Source organism: Ascaphus truei, chromosome 9, assembly GCF_040206685.1.
Source record: "Ascaphus truei isolate aAscTru1 chromosome 9, aAscTru1.hap1, whole genome shotgun sequence".
Taxonomy (NCBI): domain Eukaryota; kingdom Metazoa; phylum Chordata; class Amphibia; order Anura; family Ascaphidae; genus Ascaphus; species Ascaphus truei.
In genome coordinates this window covers 18573988-18593728 of record NC_134491.1, presented here as the reverse complement: position 1 = coordinate 18593728, position 19741 = coordinate 18573988, and the positions used below count along the sequence as shown (strand labels likewise).

Below are 19741 nucleotides of genomic sequence, written 5' to 3'. Positions count from 1 at the left end.
AATTTTAATGTATGTCTGAAAAACTCGCCTCGCAGCGGGCCCGCTCGTGTCTCCGCAGTGCCCGCCATAGCGAGCGCTGCAGCAGCCAGCGGGGACCAAGCCTTTGACATGCAATTGAGCACACAGTAATATTTCCATTTGCTATGTATATTATATATATATATTTTGCTGCAGGTAATGAATCTATTATTGTTCTTCCCCCTCATACAGAGGTATATGGAACAAATGCAGTGTAGTGTAGGACTTGCACTTATTATGGTTTACCTTGATGATTTGGTGTGCAAGCTTATGATGTTTTGGCCAAAATTTCTAACTAAAAAAACATATTTTATTATTATTAGCATTAGCATTATTATTTACACTGAAGCATCATTTCTTGTAATTATTACCATGTATGTTTTGTCATTTGGACGTAGCACTGGGCACCCCCTGTGTTTGCTGTATTTATGTGCCACAAAAGCCCAGTTGCACTCTATGTGGCATTACATATAGTCAAGATTAGGTGGGTGTGGGCTTTTGAGCTTGCTGGGTGTGTATGTTATATATATATATATATAAAAGAAAATAACTATTTTCTCTTCTAATAGAATATAATGCACATATTAAATATATAAATATTAAATGTTAATATACACAATATATCATTACTTGGTATTAATATGATTAAGTATACATTATATTATTATAAACTTACATAGTATGTGTAATATTCTAAAATATTTGACCAGGAATAAAATACATGAAGTTACCTCTCATTCCCCAGTACTTCCTGGGTACAGTATATTACAATGACAACCTTATATATTTAAATATATATACATATATGACATTGTGTATAACTTAATATATGTTCTGATTAAGGTTCCCCCTATGCTGCCTCACAATAAAAGCATATCAGATTATTTCCCGGACAAAGGGATCTATTTCCTGGACGTTTCTTCCTGTATTTACCCAAACAATCCCTGCTCCTCCCCCTTCCCCACACACACACATCTCTGCCCTGCATCCACGTGTCTCCGCCAGCCTTCCGGGTACCAGCACAGGAAACCCCCACCCACAAACTACAACTCCCGGTATCCTCCGCGCGTCGCCGCGCCTGCGCACCGCCACTTCCCCTACCACCCGCAGGTTGCCGGGGATTGTAGTTTTCACCCCTACCCTCCAGCCTGCGACAGGCGGCATGCGAACTACATTTCCCGGCAGCCCTTTCGCGCTGGCTCGGATCAGAGGCTCCGGGGTCTGGGTACTGATCCCTAGCAGTGGAGAGTCACGTGTGGCTTCCGTTGCTCTGTTTTCCTGGGCGCAGTGAGGGTCTCTTCCCCCCACCCCACCCCCCCTTCCCCGGTCTCCTAATTCGGTTTGTCGTGTCCCCACTTATTCTTTTTTTTTTTTAATTCGGATTCACTTCGGCGTGTTGCACGCGATCCGGATCAGAGCGGATATATGAAAGCATGAGCGATAACGATGACATCGAGGTGGAAAGCGACGTGAGTCCGGAACCTGGGGGGAGGGGTCACGTGATTCACACCTCCTAATCTGAGACTTCTACCTGTCAGGGCAACCGGGGGGTCCTATAAGGGGCTGGGGGAGGGGAGGGGGGGGGTTTAGGGGGTGATCCTATAGAAGGGTATGAGAGTATTAGGGGTAATGCTCTGAGTGTTAATGGGGTGAGTTGAGGGATATCCTATAGAAGGTTATGAGGGTAAATGGGCGGTATTGGGTGTTATCCTATAGACAGGTTATGAGGGTAAATGGGGAGTATTAGGGGTATCCTATAGAAGGATATGAAGGTTAATGGGGAATATTAGAGGGAAGGCTCTGAGGGTTAATGTTGTGAGTTGGGGTTGTTATATAGAAAGGTGTGAGGGTAAATGGGGAAAATTGGGTGTTATAATATGGACAGGTATGAGGGTACATGGGGATTATTAGGGGTAAGTAAGTCTATGGTTAAAGGGGTGAGTTGGGGCATCCTATAGAAGGGTATGAGGGTGCGGTAGGGGGTGATTCTATTGAAAGCTTATGTAGGACAGCGTGTTTGTTGATCTTGACATAAAAGTGTAATTAAGTTAAAGGACGATGAGTGCATGGGGGTCATTCTTAAAATGTTCTGGGTTGAGATTATCTAGAAGGGTGTTACTGACATTTAAAAGCATGACATGTAATAAGGCAAAATGCTGATCTCATGGGGGTGATGTTAAAAGATATGGGGCTCATGATGGTGTAAGAGGGTAATGTTTATGAAGGGCTTGGTGCAAAATAACTATTGCAGGAGGGTGATCCTGACATTTATATAGGTATGCTGTTAAAAAAAAAAGGGCTATGGTGCCATTATTAGTGTAAAAGGGTCTTTGTTGACATCTGTCTGTGCGACAAATGATTTGTTTAAGAAGATGACCACCTATACAAATATATGTGCAAATGATGTTTGTGAGAGGGTGATCCTATTTATTTTATGGGGCAAAATGCTTTGTGTTTTAAGAGGTTGATTCTGTAAAAGCCTCTGGGGGCAAATGATGTGTGGTGTGGAAATCCTGAAGGGTCATCTCAAACATTTATAAGACACGTGCATGTGAAGGCCATGGTCCTATATAAATCTACGGGGTCTCTAGTGATGTGTGCAGATTGGGTGATCTTGATATTTAAAAGTGTAACCCCATATAAACATGGAACAAATGTGCATGAGGGGAGGATGCCATACAATTGTTACCTATGTGATTCCCTGGAAATCTTTGGGTGCATTTAGTGCAGGGGCGGACAACTCCAGTCCCCAAGGGCCACCAACAGGTCAGGTTTTCAGGATATCCCTGTTTCAGCACTGATTGAGCCACCTGTGCTGAAGCAGTGGCTGAGCCACCTGTGCTGAAGCAGGGATAGCCTTAAAACCTGACCTGTTGGTGGCCCTTGAGGGCTGGAGTTGCCCACCCTTGATTTAGAGGTATTTGACGGCGCTTTCTGTCGCAGTTAAACCAGTACAGGTTTTAAAATGAGGTTGAGACATTTTATTTTAAACCACCGTTATGAGCCGCTCTTGAAGACCGTTAAAACCCCTAAAATAGCAGCGACCTCCTGATTGTAAAGACGCAATCCCACTTAGGACCAGACTCGTGTGGCAGTAATAATAATAGGTTTATAGGATAAAAGTAGGCATATTTTGATATTATTTTTTTTTAAACTGTGCCAATATTGTTTTTGTTTACAGGAGGGGTTCTGAATTGGTGGTTTGTTAATCTTTGCAGAACCCCAACGATGAAATTTGATTTATGTACACCCCCTCCATGTCAGAGAACCAGTTAGTATAGGGGGTCATAATGAGGGTAAATAAAGGGCAATCGACCTACCCTGATTTTACGGTTTCCAATAAATACACGTACAAATTAATATGTTTAACACGTCACTGTTATTACAGGCATACCCCGCTTTAAGTACACTCACTTTAAGTACACTCGCGAGTAAGTACATATCGCCCGATAGGCAAACGGCAGCTCACGCATGCGCCTGTCAGCACGCCCTGAACAGCAATACCGGCTCCCTACCTGTACCGAAGCTGTGCGCAAGCGGGGAGACTATAGAGCCTGTTACACATGCGTTATTTACATCAGTTATGCACGTATATGACGATTGTAGTACAGTACATGCATCGATAAGTGGAGAAAGGTAGTGCTTCACTTTAAGTACATTTTCGCTTTACATACATGCTCCGGTCCCATTGCGTATGTTAATGCGGGGTATGCCTGTACTTCAATTTGATCTTAGGTGGAACTGGACATTTGTATTTAAAAAGGCCGAAAGCCTGCAGTAGAGTGTTCACACGGCAACTCCTGCTGTTTATTCTCCCATTCTCCACTCCGCCAGGCAGCACAGAGCTGTTTTCCATGCAGACTACCAAGGGACTTGTGAGACACACACGTCTTCTCTTACTTTTCTCATATGGTTATTTAAGGTTTACTAATGTCACCAAGTGAGCGGGGTGCAGGAGCCAGATTAATTTAGGTGTTGGGCTCATTTTTTAGGAATAAAATACAGTTACAAAAAATAAAAAATCGTTGAGCAGGAAGGAGACTAAGCGAAGACGGACATTTTGCTGTCCAGTATTGTGAAGACATTAAATACACGAGGAACTGCCCGTTTTAAATCCGGCTACATACACCCCAATTAAGAGAAACCTTGATGTGAATATTTTTCTGTAAGGTAATAATTGAGTGTTTTTTTAATATCAAGACATTATCAATACAATAACTGTGTAAATCCCTCCCCAAGTAATGGACTCTCAGATCTCCCTCTGTGTGCCGCCATGTTCAGGGTTCTGCGTCTCTGCTGTCCAGCGGTCACCTCCTGTGAGGTCATTTATGGCTCAGCCGGTGACAGCAGGACGGGGGGATTATACGCGAACTGCGATAGTGGTAATTGGGGCGCTATAGTATGGAATCTTCCGTTAAAGTCAATGTGAGTTTCTGTGCAACCGTGTCCCGATTGGCACTATTGCAGTTTAAAGCAGCAATACTAAATTCCCCCCATTTTTTTTTAAATTTTATTTGTATATGTGACGCGTGTAATTCTGCATTCTTACCTAAGCTGGCAATCGTTTGGTGCTCCTGTTACACATCTGTCAAAATCCTGATTGTTGGCCTAACATAATGGCCGCCTTTTAGTTTCAATCAATCCTTCAGTCAGTGTAACTTACCAGCTACAATTTATCCTGATATTACAAAGGTAACATGATCTATTGTTACAGTTTGCAGCTCAAACTGCTGGGAACATTGGCAACAAATAATCACAAACAGGAAAGTGTTGCAAAGATCTTGCACTGCTGGGGAGGTGGGCTAAAACCTGCTAAAGAAATCACAGGGTGCTTTAAAACTAATAAAAAATGGCATTAAGAGTTGAATAAAAATAACAGTCACCATTATCTAATACAGAACTGGTTTCTTTCTTTTTTTAAACCCCCATAAGATTTCACATGTGTTTGCTGCTTTATCTGCCCTTGAATTTCTTTAGCAGCGGTGTATTACAAGTATTCCATGCATTTATGCTGGCAGTTTGTTTAGTTACTGTGTCGTCCTGTCAGGAAGTTGCCCTGTTGTCACTTTGGTGATGCCATTTTATGATACAGGAAGTTCCCAGCGTCATAGCAATGTATTTTTCACAGAACTTTCCATAGCTGACTGGAAGATACAATGTCACCCAATGATCCGGCAGTGCAGATACTTCTACCACTGACATTGGTCTGAAGGGAAAACTTTATATTAACATCAACCCGTTTACAAAGCGCCTCATCCGGCTGTCACCAAACGGTGCCCTGTCACGGGCAGCGGCTTAAATAAACTCACAGGAGGTGACCGCTGGGCAGGAGAGAGACGCAGGTGAATGACCTCACAGGAGGTGACCGCTGGGCAGGAGAGAGATGCAGGGCACTGACCTCACAGGACGTGACCGCTGGGCAGGAGAGTGACACAGGGGACTGACCTCACAGGAGGTGACCGCTGGGCAGGAGAGAGACGCAGGTGAATGACCTCACAGGAGGTGACCGCTGGGCAGGAGAGAGACGCAGATAAATGACCTCACAGGAGGTGACCGCTTGGCAGGAGAGAGACGCAGGGGACTGACCTCACAGGAGGTGACCGCTTGGCAGGAGAGAGACGCAGATAAATGACCTCACAGGAGGTGATTGCTGGGAAGGAGAGAGACGCAGTTGAATGACCTCACAGGAGGTGACCGCTGGATAGGAGACGCAGGTGAATGACCTCACAGGAGGAGACCGCTGGATAGGAGACGCAGGTGAATGACCTCACAGGAGGTGACCGTTTGATAGGAAACGCAGGTGTATGACCTCACAGGAGGTGGCTGCTGGATAGGAGACGCAGGTGAATGACCTCACAGGAGGTGGCCACTGGACAGCAGAGAGACGCAGAGCACTGAACATGGCGGCACCCAGAGGGACATAAGGGAGTTCAATACTTGGAATAGTATAACTTGATTATTTTATTGATATTTTGACTTTTCTTGATATACACGCGCCCCCCTGTTGGAAATCACTGACACATTTGTACATACTTGGAAGCGAGCGCTATCTCTCAATGTAATATTTCCTGGTAAAACATCTTTTTAATGACCGTAAAATACAATGTGACAATTATCTAGCCGGTACAGATAGGGCCAGCACTGGGAATACACCTCTGCTCAAGAAATCCGTCAGAAAGGAGAAAGTTCTATTAAAATCCCACTCTTTTCGGACACCCCTCCCCTGTCCGGCTGTCACCGTACCTGGCAAAGCCATACATGACATCACAGGAGGTGACTGTCGGACCAGTAATCGTTCATACTGGGTGGGAATGGGATTTCACTTTCGTTTCTGTGTGTTAAGATCTTATCAATCTCCTGTAGACCTGTGATGTGTTAAAGGGCCAACTTCCTCTAGGACTGAAGTGCACTAATGGCAATAACATTTATGGGGTCACATCTGGGAGATTGATGCCTTTTTTACACAAAACTGACCAAGAAGTTTTTTTTATTTAAACTCTCTCCTCTTTATTTTGTTTACGCCTTACACTTGGGGAGGGGGGGGTGATTTTCCCTTTTGTCTGATATCACTGTGTGTTCAACAAGAGTTTACACAGGCAGCACCCCTGCCCCCATCCCTTCTCTCTCCCCCATCCATTCTCTCTCCCCCATCCCTTCTCTCTCCCCCATCCCTTCTCTCTCCCCCATCCCTTCTCTCTCCCCCATCCCTTCTCTCTCCCCCATCCCTTCTCTCTCCCCCATCCCTTCTCTCTCCCCCATCCCTTCTCTCTCCCCCATCCCTTCTCTCTCCCCCATCCCTTCTCTCTCCCCCATCCCTTCTCTCTCCCCCCATCCCTTCTCTCTCCCCCCATCCCTTCTCTCTCCCCCCATCCCTTCTCTCTCCTCCCATCCCTTCTCTCTCCCCCCATCCCTTCTCTCCCCCCATCCCTTCTCTCCCCCCCATCCCTTCTCTCCCCCCCATCCCTTCTCTCCCCCCCATCCCTTCTCTCCCCCCCCCATCCCTTCTCTCCCCCCCCCATCCCTTCTCTCCCCCCCCATCCCTTCTCTCCCCCCCATCCCTTCTCTCCCCCCCATCCCTTCTCTCCCCCCCCCATCCCTTCTCTCCCCCATCCCTTCTCTCCCCCATCCCCTTTTCTCCCCATCTTCTTATCTTTATTGATCTCTGATAAGGACAAGGCTAGATAAGAGGAAAGAAAACACTTGATTAACAAGCACGTCCTGTTCAGAGGCCCCTAAGAACTGCAATTTGCAAATAATATATAGAGAAACAAAAGAAGCCAGACTTTTGCTGTTAGCAGGGTCTGCAACTGGCACCATTTGTTCAGAATCCAAGTGGCACTGCACATTTAGGCCAATAATACTAAACCGTGCTAAACCTTATTACAGTTACAAGCGCAGTTCCCTTAAACATGACCTGTCTGACAGTGAGCCCCATGTCATGACGTTTAAAGCAGATCCCTCAACACTATTTTTATTTCCAAGGAAGCCACTTACATTAAGTAGTGAAGGTTTGTTTATCAACAGAAACATTGGGTTTCCTGTAATTATTTTTGTTTAATACTCCTCTTTTGTAACTTCTGATTCCTGTGAGCTGTGTCCATTTCAACTTTTCTCGTGCTTGTTCACTGGATGAGTGCCAATTATTCTGCGTTTGTGTACAGACACACAGACACACAGACACACAGACACACAGACACACAGACACACAGACACACAGACACACAGACACACAGACACACAGACACACAGACACACATGCACTTTTTTTTTTATCCAAGTATATTCAATTTCATATGAAGTATCTTCTAAATATAAAAGTCTTGGCAAACCTCTGTTCCCTGCTCTGTGTGACCTGCAACACACATTCTTCAACATTTCTGCTCTCAAAAAAAGATGTGGTGAAAATCGGTGGCGATGTACCCCAATAAAATAATGTTTTATTCATGCCTATTAATACATAATCATAATTAACTGGCTGGTGTGGGAGATACCATGTCGCCTTTATCAGAGGTAAGTGACATTTTGAAGAATGTGCTGCAAACCACAATGCGTAGTGACGCGACAGTAGGGAAAAAAAATTCTATGCCACTTTTTGTTTTAAAGAAGGAGGGTTGGCGATAGCCGCCTGAATCCGGAAATATTCAACTCAGGACAATGGCTTGCAGACCCGCAGGTGTTTATAACGGGTTGCGTGGAATGTCCATTTTTGAACATTGGCAAAACTTATATTCAGCCACACGACGGCACGAAGATCACCATCAAACACTTTATGAACTGCGCCACTAAATATCTGGTATACTTTATTAAACGTTCCTGCGGCCTCTGCTACATTGGCAAAACTTCACGTATGTTCAAGGAACGTATCAACCTACACAGGTCGGCCATTCGGAAAGGCCCTAACTAGACCAGTGGATTGCGAAGAATTCAAATTTCACGCCGTAGCAAGACGCCCCCGGGAAAGAGGGCAATCTGGCAACACATTCCGGAACCCAGAAGAAGGGGCTGCAGAGATAAAATACTCCGCCTGCAGTCGAAGGCTCGTCTAATCTATACTTGGAACACCTTGATGTCTCGAGGACTAAACGAGGAACTAAACTGATCATGTGTCCTGTAGGATTGTCTATACCCATCTGGTTTATATGGTGTAACCGTGATGCTACACTGATGACCAGACTTTGGGTTGTCCGCAAGCGCCACTATATGAGGACCTGTTGTTCTCCGGCATCCACCCTTGATGTGTGTGGCGACCTCAATTTGATTACCACTGGGCATAACGGTCACAATTTGATGGAGGTTTTAATCCTACGGATTGACCAACTCCATCATTGGAGACATGCAATCTCCTTTGCGACCAGGAATACCGATAACAGCCCGGGGGGGAGGATTGAATCCCACCAGATGGTTAATTCTAGAGGCGGTGGATTTACAAGATCGTAATGGTACCCGTCGTAATCACGACAATAGTCATTGGATTATTCTATTTCTCATGGAATGGACTCTAACACTGGATGGGTTTCTGGATTTTATTTATATAACCAGTACTTTGCTCTCTCGTTCAGGACAGTGTTCTTTTGGGCCATCTGCACGATAGCAGCTCAACCAGCACGGGCCCTCTGTTAGCTTATTTATTTCCCAGTCTTTATTCCACAGTCAGGATGTTTTTATGAATATATGATATGATTCTGTGTTTTCTATTGATACGATTTTTCTTTTTTGGTTTTTCTGTGATAGAGCATAAGTATCAATCTGAGGATTATTGGGATGCTGAGCTGCTGTAAGGCTGTACATGTATTTACCAGAATTTTTGATCTGACGTGTATATCCCTATTCCCCATACAGTACTCCATCAGGATTGATCTTGTTCTGACATCGATTATACACCCTGCCAGTCCGGCTCTCAGCCTGGCTATGCTGCGCTTGCGCACTATTTTGCAGTCTGTTGTGTTTTTCAATATTTTTTTTTAGATATATTTGTTTCTGCCCCCCTGTTGTGGACCCCGAGACCTCCAGTGGTTCTGCCTGACCGCCGGATTGCCTGACCGCCGGATTGCCTGACCTAGTTGCTGATCACTATTTCTCGCGGTTTTGTGTATTCTCGGTTGCTATGCAACGGGCGGGGATGCACGCGACTCCTTTCGTGCGCTTTGGATCGGACATCACTTCCCGTTCTGAGCACGATAAATACATGGATGTCCGCTCATGTCCGCCATGCAGCTCCCTGGTGAAGGGGGCCAGGGATGACCCAGATACGTTGGATTTCTGTACTTGCGCACGAAAAACCTTTTTCTATTTTTGGACCGGGCATGCCGTGTATTCCACGCACCTCGGAATTAGGTGGAGTATGTTATATATTTTTCTATAGCACACGTGCACTATATTTGCCTTGATTTGCCTATTTAATAAGTGGAATGAATTTATTTAGACAGTGATCGGCCGAAACAGCGAACACCATCTAAATAAATTCCACTTGTTGAGAAAGTCCCAAGTGTGCTGGATCTATTTAGCTCATATATGTTTCCCCATTATCGCTTAGCATGCAATATTTCCACTGCAGCTAGGGGTTCTGGGTAATGACATGCAAATGAGCACACAGTGTCACCTCAACAAAAAGTCACAGAATGCTAAGGAGTATAAAAGACCTGCCTGTCATTCATTTAGTGCATGTACACCCATTTGCATGTCGTTACCCAGAATCCATGGCTGCAGTGGAAATATTGCATGCTAAGAGATCACGCGGAAAGGCAGGTTTGCAGGCCTGTCTGAGGCGTGAATGTACTCGAGTGATTTTGTGGTAAAGAAACCACTGTCTTATTTTTCTGTCTCTTTGCTATTACTGTAGGTGCCTTATTCCCGTAATAACTAGAACAGATCTGTTTTAGCCCAGCCGCTGTATACAGGATTACGCTGCCCTATTTTACAGCTCGGGCCTGTGCTCAAAGCCTGTGGCATTTTCTGCGCGGACATCTGTTTATAAGGCTCTGGTTGAGCTAAAACAGGGAGTGCGTAATCATTAACTCCATTTCGGCCACAGGGGTATTTTGGCGAGAGGGGTTGGAGGTTCAGTGCCACGGAGCCACGTATTGGAGTGGAATATCCCATCCGTTGGCTGTATTGTTTTTGTAGGGAAAAGGTGAAAGAACCTCAAGCAAAGAAACACGTACTTTTATCTAAACTGCGGGGAGGGGGGTTAAGGGGGGTGCTCGGTATGTGCAGTTTATTGTTGATCACATTAAAAAAGGGTCGGAAATCCAGTTCCGTCATAAAAATAGCCCAGGTGTTGGGAAACCTTCTGTGTCACCTGTAATGCTTCCCGAGATACAAAGCTCGGTATGGTGTGTCTGTAGCAGCTGTGGCTCGGCTATATGGGGCTATCGAAATGGCGGCTTTAAATGTCCTGCGTCACGCTGGCCAATAGGAAGCCGTGATGTCATCCCTCATGGCTTCCTATTGGCCCGCGTGACCAGGTCATTTAAACTGCACAGAGATACCGGTGCCCCCTACGGAGGTAAGTATCTCGGGAGGCAGGGGGTCCCGCAGCTGAAATCAATGCAGTTTAGCTTCAAACCTAGGGAGGGGAGACACACACACACCCCACACACCCACATACATACATACATACATACATACACCCACCCACATACATACACCCACCCACATACATACACCCACATACATACACCCACCCACATACATACACCCACCCACATACATACACCCACCCACATACATACACCCACCCACATACATACATACATACACCCACCCACCCACCCACATACATACACCCACCCACCCACATACATACATACATACACCCACCCACATATACACCTACATACACCCACCCACATATACACCTACATACACCCACCCACATATACACCTACATACACCCACCCACATATACACCTACATACACCCACCCACATATACACCTACATACACCCACATACATATACACCTACATACACCCACCCACATACATATACACCTACATACACCCACCCACATACATATACACCTACATACACCCACCCACATACATATACACCTACATACACCCACCCACATACATATACACCTACATACACCCACCCACATACATATACACCTACATACACCCACCCACGTACATATACACCTACATGCATCCACATACCCACCCACCCACACACATGCATATATATACATACATACACAGACACCTACCCACATGCATACACACACAACCACCCACCCACATGCATACACACCCACCCACGTGCATACACACACACACACACACATGCGCGCGCACACACACACACACACACAACATGCATACACACAATGTACACACACACAACGTACACACACCCGCACACATGCATACCCACACATACACCCACGCCCATACATACACCCACACCCATACATACACCCACACCCATACATACACCCACACCCATACATACACCCACACCCATACATACACCCACACCCATACATACACCCACACCCATACATACACCCACACCCATACATACACCCACACCCATACATACACCCACACCCATACATACACCCACACCCATACATACACCCACACCCATACATACACCCACACCCATACATACACCCACACCCATACATACACCCACACCCATACACCACACCCACACATACACCACACCCACACATACACCACACCCACACATACACCACACATACACCCACACCCACACATACACCCACACCCACGCACACGCACACATACACATATACTCGCACACATACACCCACACACCCGCACATACACCCACACACCCGCACATACACCCACACACACGCACGCGCACACATACGCACGCACGCACACATACGTACACGTATACACACGTGTGTATATGTATGTGTATATGTATATGCTCCGGGACCCCCACTTGTTCCTGAGATACCTCCCTGGAAAGGTGCTGCAGGTTACTCCCTGGTACTTGAATCTCTGCATCACACCGGCCGATAGGAAACCCGCAACGGGTGATTAGCGTCTGACACGGGAGATTTAACCGGCGGCAGCTCGTTTTCGTGCCGGCGGTTAAACCAGACGCGGGAATCGCTTCCAGGCTTGTTTCAGACATTGGATATCTTTGTATCCGGGGCGGTTTCATATTCCTATAATAATCCTCGTTATGTTATTTATGGCCGCACATAGAATTTTGCAGGAACGAGTCCCTGCTCTGAAGAGCTTACAATCTAATGTCGGGGCCTTAGGGAGATGGTCACGTGTCAAGGCCACAGAGGGCAGGGATTTGAACACGGTTCACTAAGCTATTGCTTCAGTGCTTGCACTGTATTAACCTTCAGCACCTCTGCTGAGCGGCTGTTCCATTGATCTACTACCGCTTTGGTGAAGTAATGTAACTGTTTGTTCTGTGGTTTACCTTCGTGATGATATTCTCTCTTTCTCTGGCTGTAAATGTCTCTAAGCTGCACTGTAACATGGTATATACAGCATGGTGCACAGTTACTATCTGAAGGGATTCCTGGGCGGCGTGCTGTACGTGGTCTCACAGTATCTCCGACAATAGTGAACTACTGACTGTTACAAAAACGTGTGTGTGTGTGTGTGTGTGTGTGTGTGTGTGTGTGTGTGTGTGTGTGTGTGTGTGTGTGTAGACTGTATATACCTACACACTTACTTATATAGGTGTGTGTATATATACCGTGTTTGTGCATATATGTAAGTGTATATATCTATATATTGTATACAGTGTGTGTGTGTGTGTGTGTGTGTGTGTGTGTGTGTGTGTGTGTGTGTGTGTGTGTGTGTGTGTGTGTATATATATATATATATATGTATATATATATATATCTTTATATCGCACTTCACAGCAGTAATACACTTTACTTCATAATATAACACATAATGGGAATAAGCGCGTCAGACATTACGTAACATTAGAAATGTATATATGTTTACCGAGTCCCCTACCCTGCCCCCGGTACGGGGATCTGCCCAGATATCGCCCGGAGTTCTGCGCGGTCGGGAGGTGGGGGCGGCCATCTTGTTAGTCGCGCATGCGCAGTGCGGTGAGGCGCACATGTGCAGTCAGGAGTGTGGCGGTCATCTTAGAATGGCTCCGCATAGAGTTCAGCAGAACTACATGCCCCAGGATCCTTAGAGGGAGGGACTGCCACGTGGGACTGTCCCATCGAATCGGGTTGGAGCAGTGAGAGCAAAAGGATATCCTCCGCGTGCGGGGAGCACGCGCTTCAGTCCTGACGGAGGAGTGAAGGGAGAAGGTAGTGTCCAGAGAGCAGTGCTTCCTGGACTAGGCTTAGATTTTGCCCCTAGGCCCCAGTTGGGCCCTGAGACACCTGTAGAGGAGTGTTGCAGGGAAGGACCCTTATTGTTATTACCGCGCCAGTGACCGGACAGCCACGCGGTGGTCCTGTGGCCTGGGACAGACCACAGGACCCTGACACATTGTGTGAGACCCTCCGGCTGGAGCTCACACTGCGAGGAGGATCAGGACCCTTTAGGAGAGAGGGGATTTGTGTTGGACGCCCCGCTACGTGGGATCCGCTCCATCACCCGTGCCAAGCAGCACTTGGGAACTGGAGTACCCAGGAGGTACCCAACGTGCACCTACATCAACAGGGGGTAGCGCTACCTCACATTTGGGTGAGATTGCTGGGACAGGACACCAGGGGTTATTGGTGCCATGGCACCCTCAGTACTTTGGGGAAAACCACTCTGTGTTTGGGGTCACTGCCTTATACTGTGGGTACCCACTAGTGTGTGTTATCGGTGTTTAGTGTGTGTGTTTAGTGTGTGTGTGTACAGTAAAGCTTGGTTATATACATTGTGTGGTGTATTACTTACTACTGTTGTATTGGTTCCTGTGAGGGGTTATCCCGCCAACACTGGGATCCCTCATAGGTGGAGGCGCTGCACGCAAAGAGAGAGAGCTCACCCCAGGATCGTGGAGACTTGGGCCTCCTCTGAGCAGATGGGTACAGCAGCACGCGTAGTTGCCCACGTAGTTCCCTTGGGCATAGGGAAAGGGATATTTATATATATATATATATAATGTGTCTGTTTTTATCTTGCCTGCACACATTCCTCATTATGAAAATCTTAGAGAACTTCTTCCTTACAAATTCTGTGCGTGTTGTAGGCATGTACGTGATGTGTGAATGTCACTAATTTCCCTAGGGAATTTCCCTATTATATTAGGGTAGTTGTTTCCAACCTTTGTTTGGTTAAGGAACTGTTAAGTGAAATTCTGCGGAACCCCGACCCTCAGTTAGGCTGTGGCCCCGCTGCCTGCACTGCCAGGCTGGCGGCGCGTGCACCCGAGTTCCCCGGTCTGCATGATGTCACCCGGCAGGTTTGCCCTCATTGGCTGAACCGCTGGGGGCCGTGGCCTAGCGCGCTATCGCTAGAGCTGATCACAATTTTCCTGTCTGCAGGAAAAACGCACGGCATGGCGGCCACCCCTCGCAGCGGGCCCGGCCCCATTGAGGGGCGGCTCTTGTGCATAGCGGGCACTGCAGTAGCCAGCAGGGACCAAGCCTTATAGCGCGTCTGAGATCAGATGCATTGTAAGGAACCCCAACCCTCTCTAATAGCGCGTCTGAGATCAGATGCATTGTAAGGAACCCCAACCCTCTCTAATAGCGCGTATGAGATCTGATGCTTTGTAAGGAACCCCAACCCTCTCTAATAGCGCGTATAAGATCTGATGCTTTGTAAGGAACCCCAACCCTCTCTAATAGCGCGTATGAGATCAGATGCATTGTAAGGAACCCCCCAACCCTCTCTAATAGCGCGTATGAGATCTGATGCTTTTGTAAGGAACCCCAACCCTCTCTAATAGCGCGTATGAGATCTGATGCTTTGTAAGGAACCCCAACCCTCTCTAATAGCGCGTTTGAGATCAGATGTATTGTAAGGAACCCCAACCCTCTCTAATAGCGCGTATGAGATCTGATGCTTTGTAAGGAACCCCAACCCTCTCTAATAGCGCGTATGAGATCTGATGCTTTGTAAGGATTCCTAGGATCCCTGGTTGAACAACACTGTATCATGGTGTGGATGGTTACGAAGCGTGCTCATTCCCACCACCCCTAGTTAATCTGTGTTTGTGGTGACATACAGCTGGTCTGTTTTTGCTTCCTTGTCCTGGCTTTACCACTCCAATTAGAGTCTTGTTTGTTCAGACTCGGCTGTCATTACTCAAACCTCCCTCCCATCTGCAGGAAGGTGAGTGACACAACTTACTGTACAGGAATGTAATTGTTTTGCGGTCACAGTGTGACAGTCACAGCTCTGCCTGTCACTGTGGTTGGTTAAGACTTTTTACTTGTGTAGCTGTTTTTTTAATTTTTTCACTGATGGCAGCAGACAGGTTTGCGCTGTTACAGCAGAGCAGGAGCCAGAGGGGTTCCGTAGGAAATACATAGCCATTTATTTTAGCTCTGCCATTAGGTCACTAAATGGATCTCCGCCCAGATAAGGAAAACTTACATATGAGCAATTTCATGTCTGTTAATAACGGTGTGTTTAACGCATCAAGACCCCACGTAATGGACTTCCTGGTCCCTCTCTGTGCTGCCATGTTCGGTATTCTGCGTCTCTCTCTTGTCCAGCGGTCACCTGTGATGCCATCGATGGCTCTGCCGGTGACAGGACCATGTGGTAACCGCAGGACGGTGTTTAAAAAGTTGTGGTTTCATTTGCTATTTTCTTTTTTTATTTATAAAAGGGTTTACCGGGAAGAATCTTCATAGCGCGTCATTGCAGAGTATGTCCTGGGCAGACTGTGTTTCTTGAGCTGTGATATATCCCCAGAGTTAGAGGTATCTATACCAGCAGTGCTCAACTTCAGTCCTCAAGCCCGCCCCCAAACAGGTTAGGATATCCCAGCTTCAGCACAGATGGCTCACTCAGAGGCTCGGCTTGGATGGAACTCGCCAAGACCTGGAGCCTCCATTTGGTTAAACAAGGGGTGGCCAACTCCAGTCCTCAAAGGCCACGGAACAGGTCAGGTTTTCAGGATATCCCTGCTTCAGCACAGGTGATGCAGTCAAAGTCTGAGCCTCTGTTTGAGCCACCTGTGCTGAAGCAGGGACTTATAGACACCTGTGGAGAAGCTGGGAATATCCTTAGAACCTGACCTGTTGTTGGGGGGGGGGGGGGGTGCTTGAGCATTGGAGTTGGGCGCCCCTGATCTATACTGCTAGGCCATTTCATCACTTTGCTCCTTCCTGTCCTCTACGGAGAGTGGAGGTGAAACATTGGTATGAGATGTCACCACAGTAGCAAAACCGTGATGTCATTTCCTGTTTGTCAGAAAGTTTCACTTGCATCTAAAAGTGAACACAATGTGTTTTTTAAACAACAAACGGATAACATCATTTTTGAGGGGAGTTTCCTGCTTTTAAATATGACCTATTTTTAAAAGCGGAGTTACATTTCATGCCCTTTGAAGCGGATTAACCCATTTTATTGTGTGCGTTTTTTTCAGTTGTAGCCCCGGTGCTGCGGTCGTGCTCACACGGCAACTTCTGTTTGTTCTCGCTCTGCTCCGCCAGGCGGCACACATTGCTTTCCATGCAGGCTACAAAGAGTCTTACCAGAAAAAGCTAATATTTTCTTAATCTTGTCATTGAATGTTCTTTGGGGGTCTACTAGTGTCACTAAGGGAAGAGGGGCTTAGGAGCCATAATAATTACATTTGGGGCAAATTCTTTAGAAATAAAAGAGTGTAACAACAAGAGAAAAAGTAGGTGTGTCTGTGTGTGTCCTCAAGGGCCACCAACAGGTCAGGTTTTAGAGATATCCCTGCTTCAGCACATGTGACTCTGTCTTTGACTGCATAACCTGTGCTGAACCAGGGATATTCTGAAAACCTGACCTGTTTTCTGGCCCTTGGGGACACAATGCCGCTAGGTGCTGTTATACAAGGGGTCCCACATGGCCAAATAAATAAACATCTCCTCAATGTGACCAGCTTTCCAGTGAAGCATTTACTAGCCTGTGCCCTGTGTTTTGTATTTTTTGGGGGGGTCCTATACAGTTTATTTGTATCTGTTACCTGTTGCACTGCACTGTTATCTGTTTGTTGCCATCATTAAAGATTTGACAACACAGCGCGAATGCAAAACGGGGACAATTTGTAGAGGCAAATAAAAAAAAAAGTAAAGATGGTAAAGACCCCAAAGCATTTAGTTACCATGAAAACATTTGAAAGTACACTAATGGCAGTGACGGGGGCATCTCTGGGTGATTGCCTGTTACAAAAATATGGGACCTACTGTATAATTAGATTTAAATCTTAATTTTATTATTATTAAGGCCGCGTTTCTAGTGCCGGCGACGCGACCGATGACGTCGCCGTCGCCATTGCCATTGTTACATTTCAAATGTAGGCGACGTCATAAAGGGGGAAGGCAGAGGCACGGAGAAGCTCCTGATTGGCCAAAAGTGGAGACAGTCGCCGAAAAAAATCAAATATCAGTGACTACCAGATTTTTGGTAGCGCTGTTGCATGCACTATAAGCGCCAACGACGGCGACAATGCATTTGTTTTGACGCGACGATTGCGTCGCCGTCACGATAAGAGCAGCCTTAGCAAACATGGTGAGCTGAGACTTGGGAGGGGGGTGATTTCCTCTGGCTGTTCCCTTTGCCTGATGCCACTTTGTGTTCAACAAGAGTTTGCACAGGCAGCACCCCTCTCTCCCCCGTCTCACCTTACCTTGATTTACTCTGATAAGGACAGGCTGAGATAAGGGCATATAAAACACTTGGTTGACTAACACTCTGTTCTTTAGAGGTCCCTAAGAAATATAATTTGTCCTTTCCATAGAAACAAAAGCCAAATATTTGCTTTTAGCACTGTTACATTAGTTTGAGGCGGCCAATTAGACTGTAAAAATTTTCAGAAAAGATGGTTGTGTTATTTGGCTGGCTACCTGGGAGTCCAACTTTTAAAAACATATTGGCAATCATCTGCATTTAACCTAAAAAGCATGTCGCTCCCATACATTCACTTTGTCCCTAGGAGGGACAGTACTGTAAAAGTGAATTAACACGGTCACGTACAGCACCCCTGTGAGCACGTGACCTGCATACGGGACAAGGGTTAATACAGAGCTCGCAAGCTGTCCCACTCTTCACCTCTGCAAAGGTCCCTGAAATGGACAATATCTCCCTCAATCAGTCCCTATATACCACCTGTCAGAGAGAGCACACAAGTGAGCATGTGACTTAGATATGCAACCAGGGTTAATACACACGGCTACTCTAGCCAACTCACCTTTCTCCTGCGCAAGGTACTTTCAATTAGTTAATATATTACCCCTTACTCAATTGCAATCATATCTATCCGCTGCCACCACCCGCAATAGTTATGCAAATAAAAGATGTCAAATTAATAAATCTGCCAGGGTCCCAGGTCCCTGTTTATAATAGAAAAAACTATGCACACTAAAATCTGTTGTAGCAAAATGTGTCTCAAAATGTAAATACTCTCTCCAGAGCCCAAAACCTCACTTATTAAATGTTTTCATATAGATTAAAATACAGTGCTCAGATTACAAGAACATACAATTACAGTAAATGCAGAAGAGTTTATCAAAATAACAGGATAAAACATCAAATAGAATTCCCTATATAGTTACGCAAATGTCACAGGTTTTCTCCCAGAGCGGTCACTGGCGCAGGAAGATGAGATATCACGTGTTTGGTTCCAACACACCTCTGTTGAAATCTGATTTTTCCTAAAACCTTCTGTCTTTTGTAGTATTCTTTCCTATTGAAACAGCATAAGCCCACCCCGTCGTAAATCAGCTTTGAGATTGGTTGTTTTATGATAGAGTAAAAAAAAACTTTTACAAAACAACGTTTAAACTTCCCTCCGTATATAACCGCACTCATAACTTCCCGTCTCTAATACTTACACACACGTGAGCTACATCAATACATTCAGGCACTCATGGCCGACGCCTAAATTTGAGCGACAAATGGATATATGTCCCATCTTACGTGGTAGGCCTCACATATCTGGTTTTATCTCGTTCGTCTCCCTGTCACGATTGCAAATCTTACAATGATGTACTTCAGCATCGCTGTCGGATCCATGATTCCATTTTTCCTGTCTTTGGGATGGTATAGGATAGTCACACCACCTGGCAATCCATAAACCTCTTCCAGGGATGCTTTGAAAACATTTTG

At 46.0% G+C, this 19741-nt stretch overlaps 1 protein-coding gene across 2 annotated transcripts in view; it reads left to right on the top strand.

Moving 5' to 3' along the window:
* Positions 1-1240: 1240 nt before the first annotated feature.
* MAX (MYC associated factor X) overlaps positions 1241-19741 on the top strand; it is a 30597-nt gene continuing 12096 nt past the window's right edge. The window contains exon 1 of one of the 2 annotated variants that reach the window (XM_075613523.1): positions 1241-1487. In XM_075613523.1, the coding sequence (XP_075469638.1) occupies positions 1452-1487 (36 nt within the window). In that variant the 5' untranslated portion in view covers positions 1241-1451. The remainder of the gene's footprint in view (positions 1488-19741) is intronic. The other variant, XM_075613524.1, reaches the window with a different exon arrangement.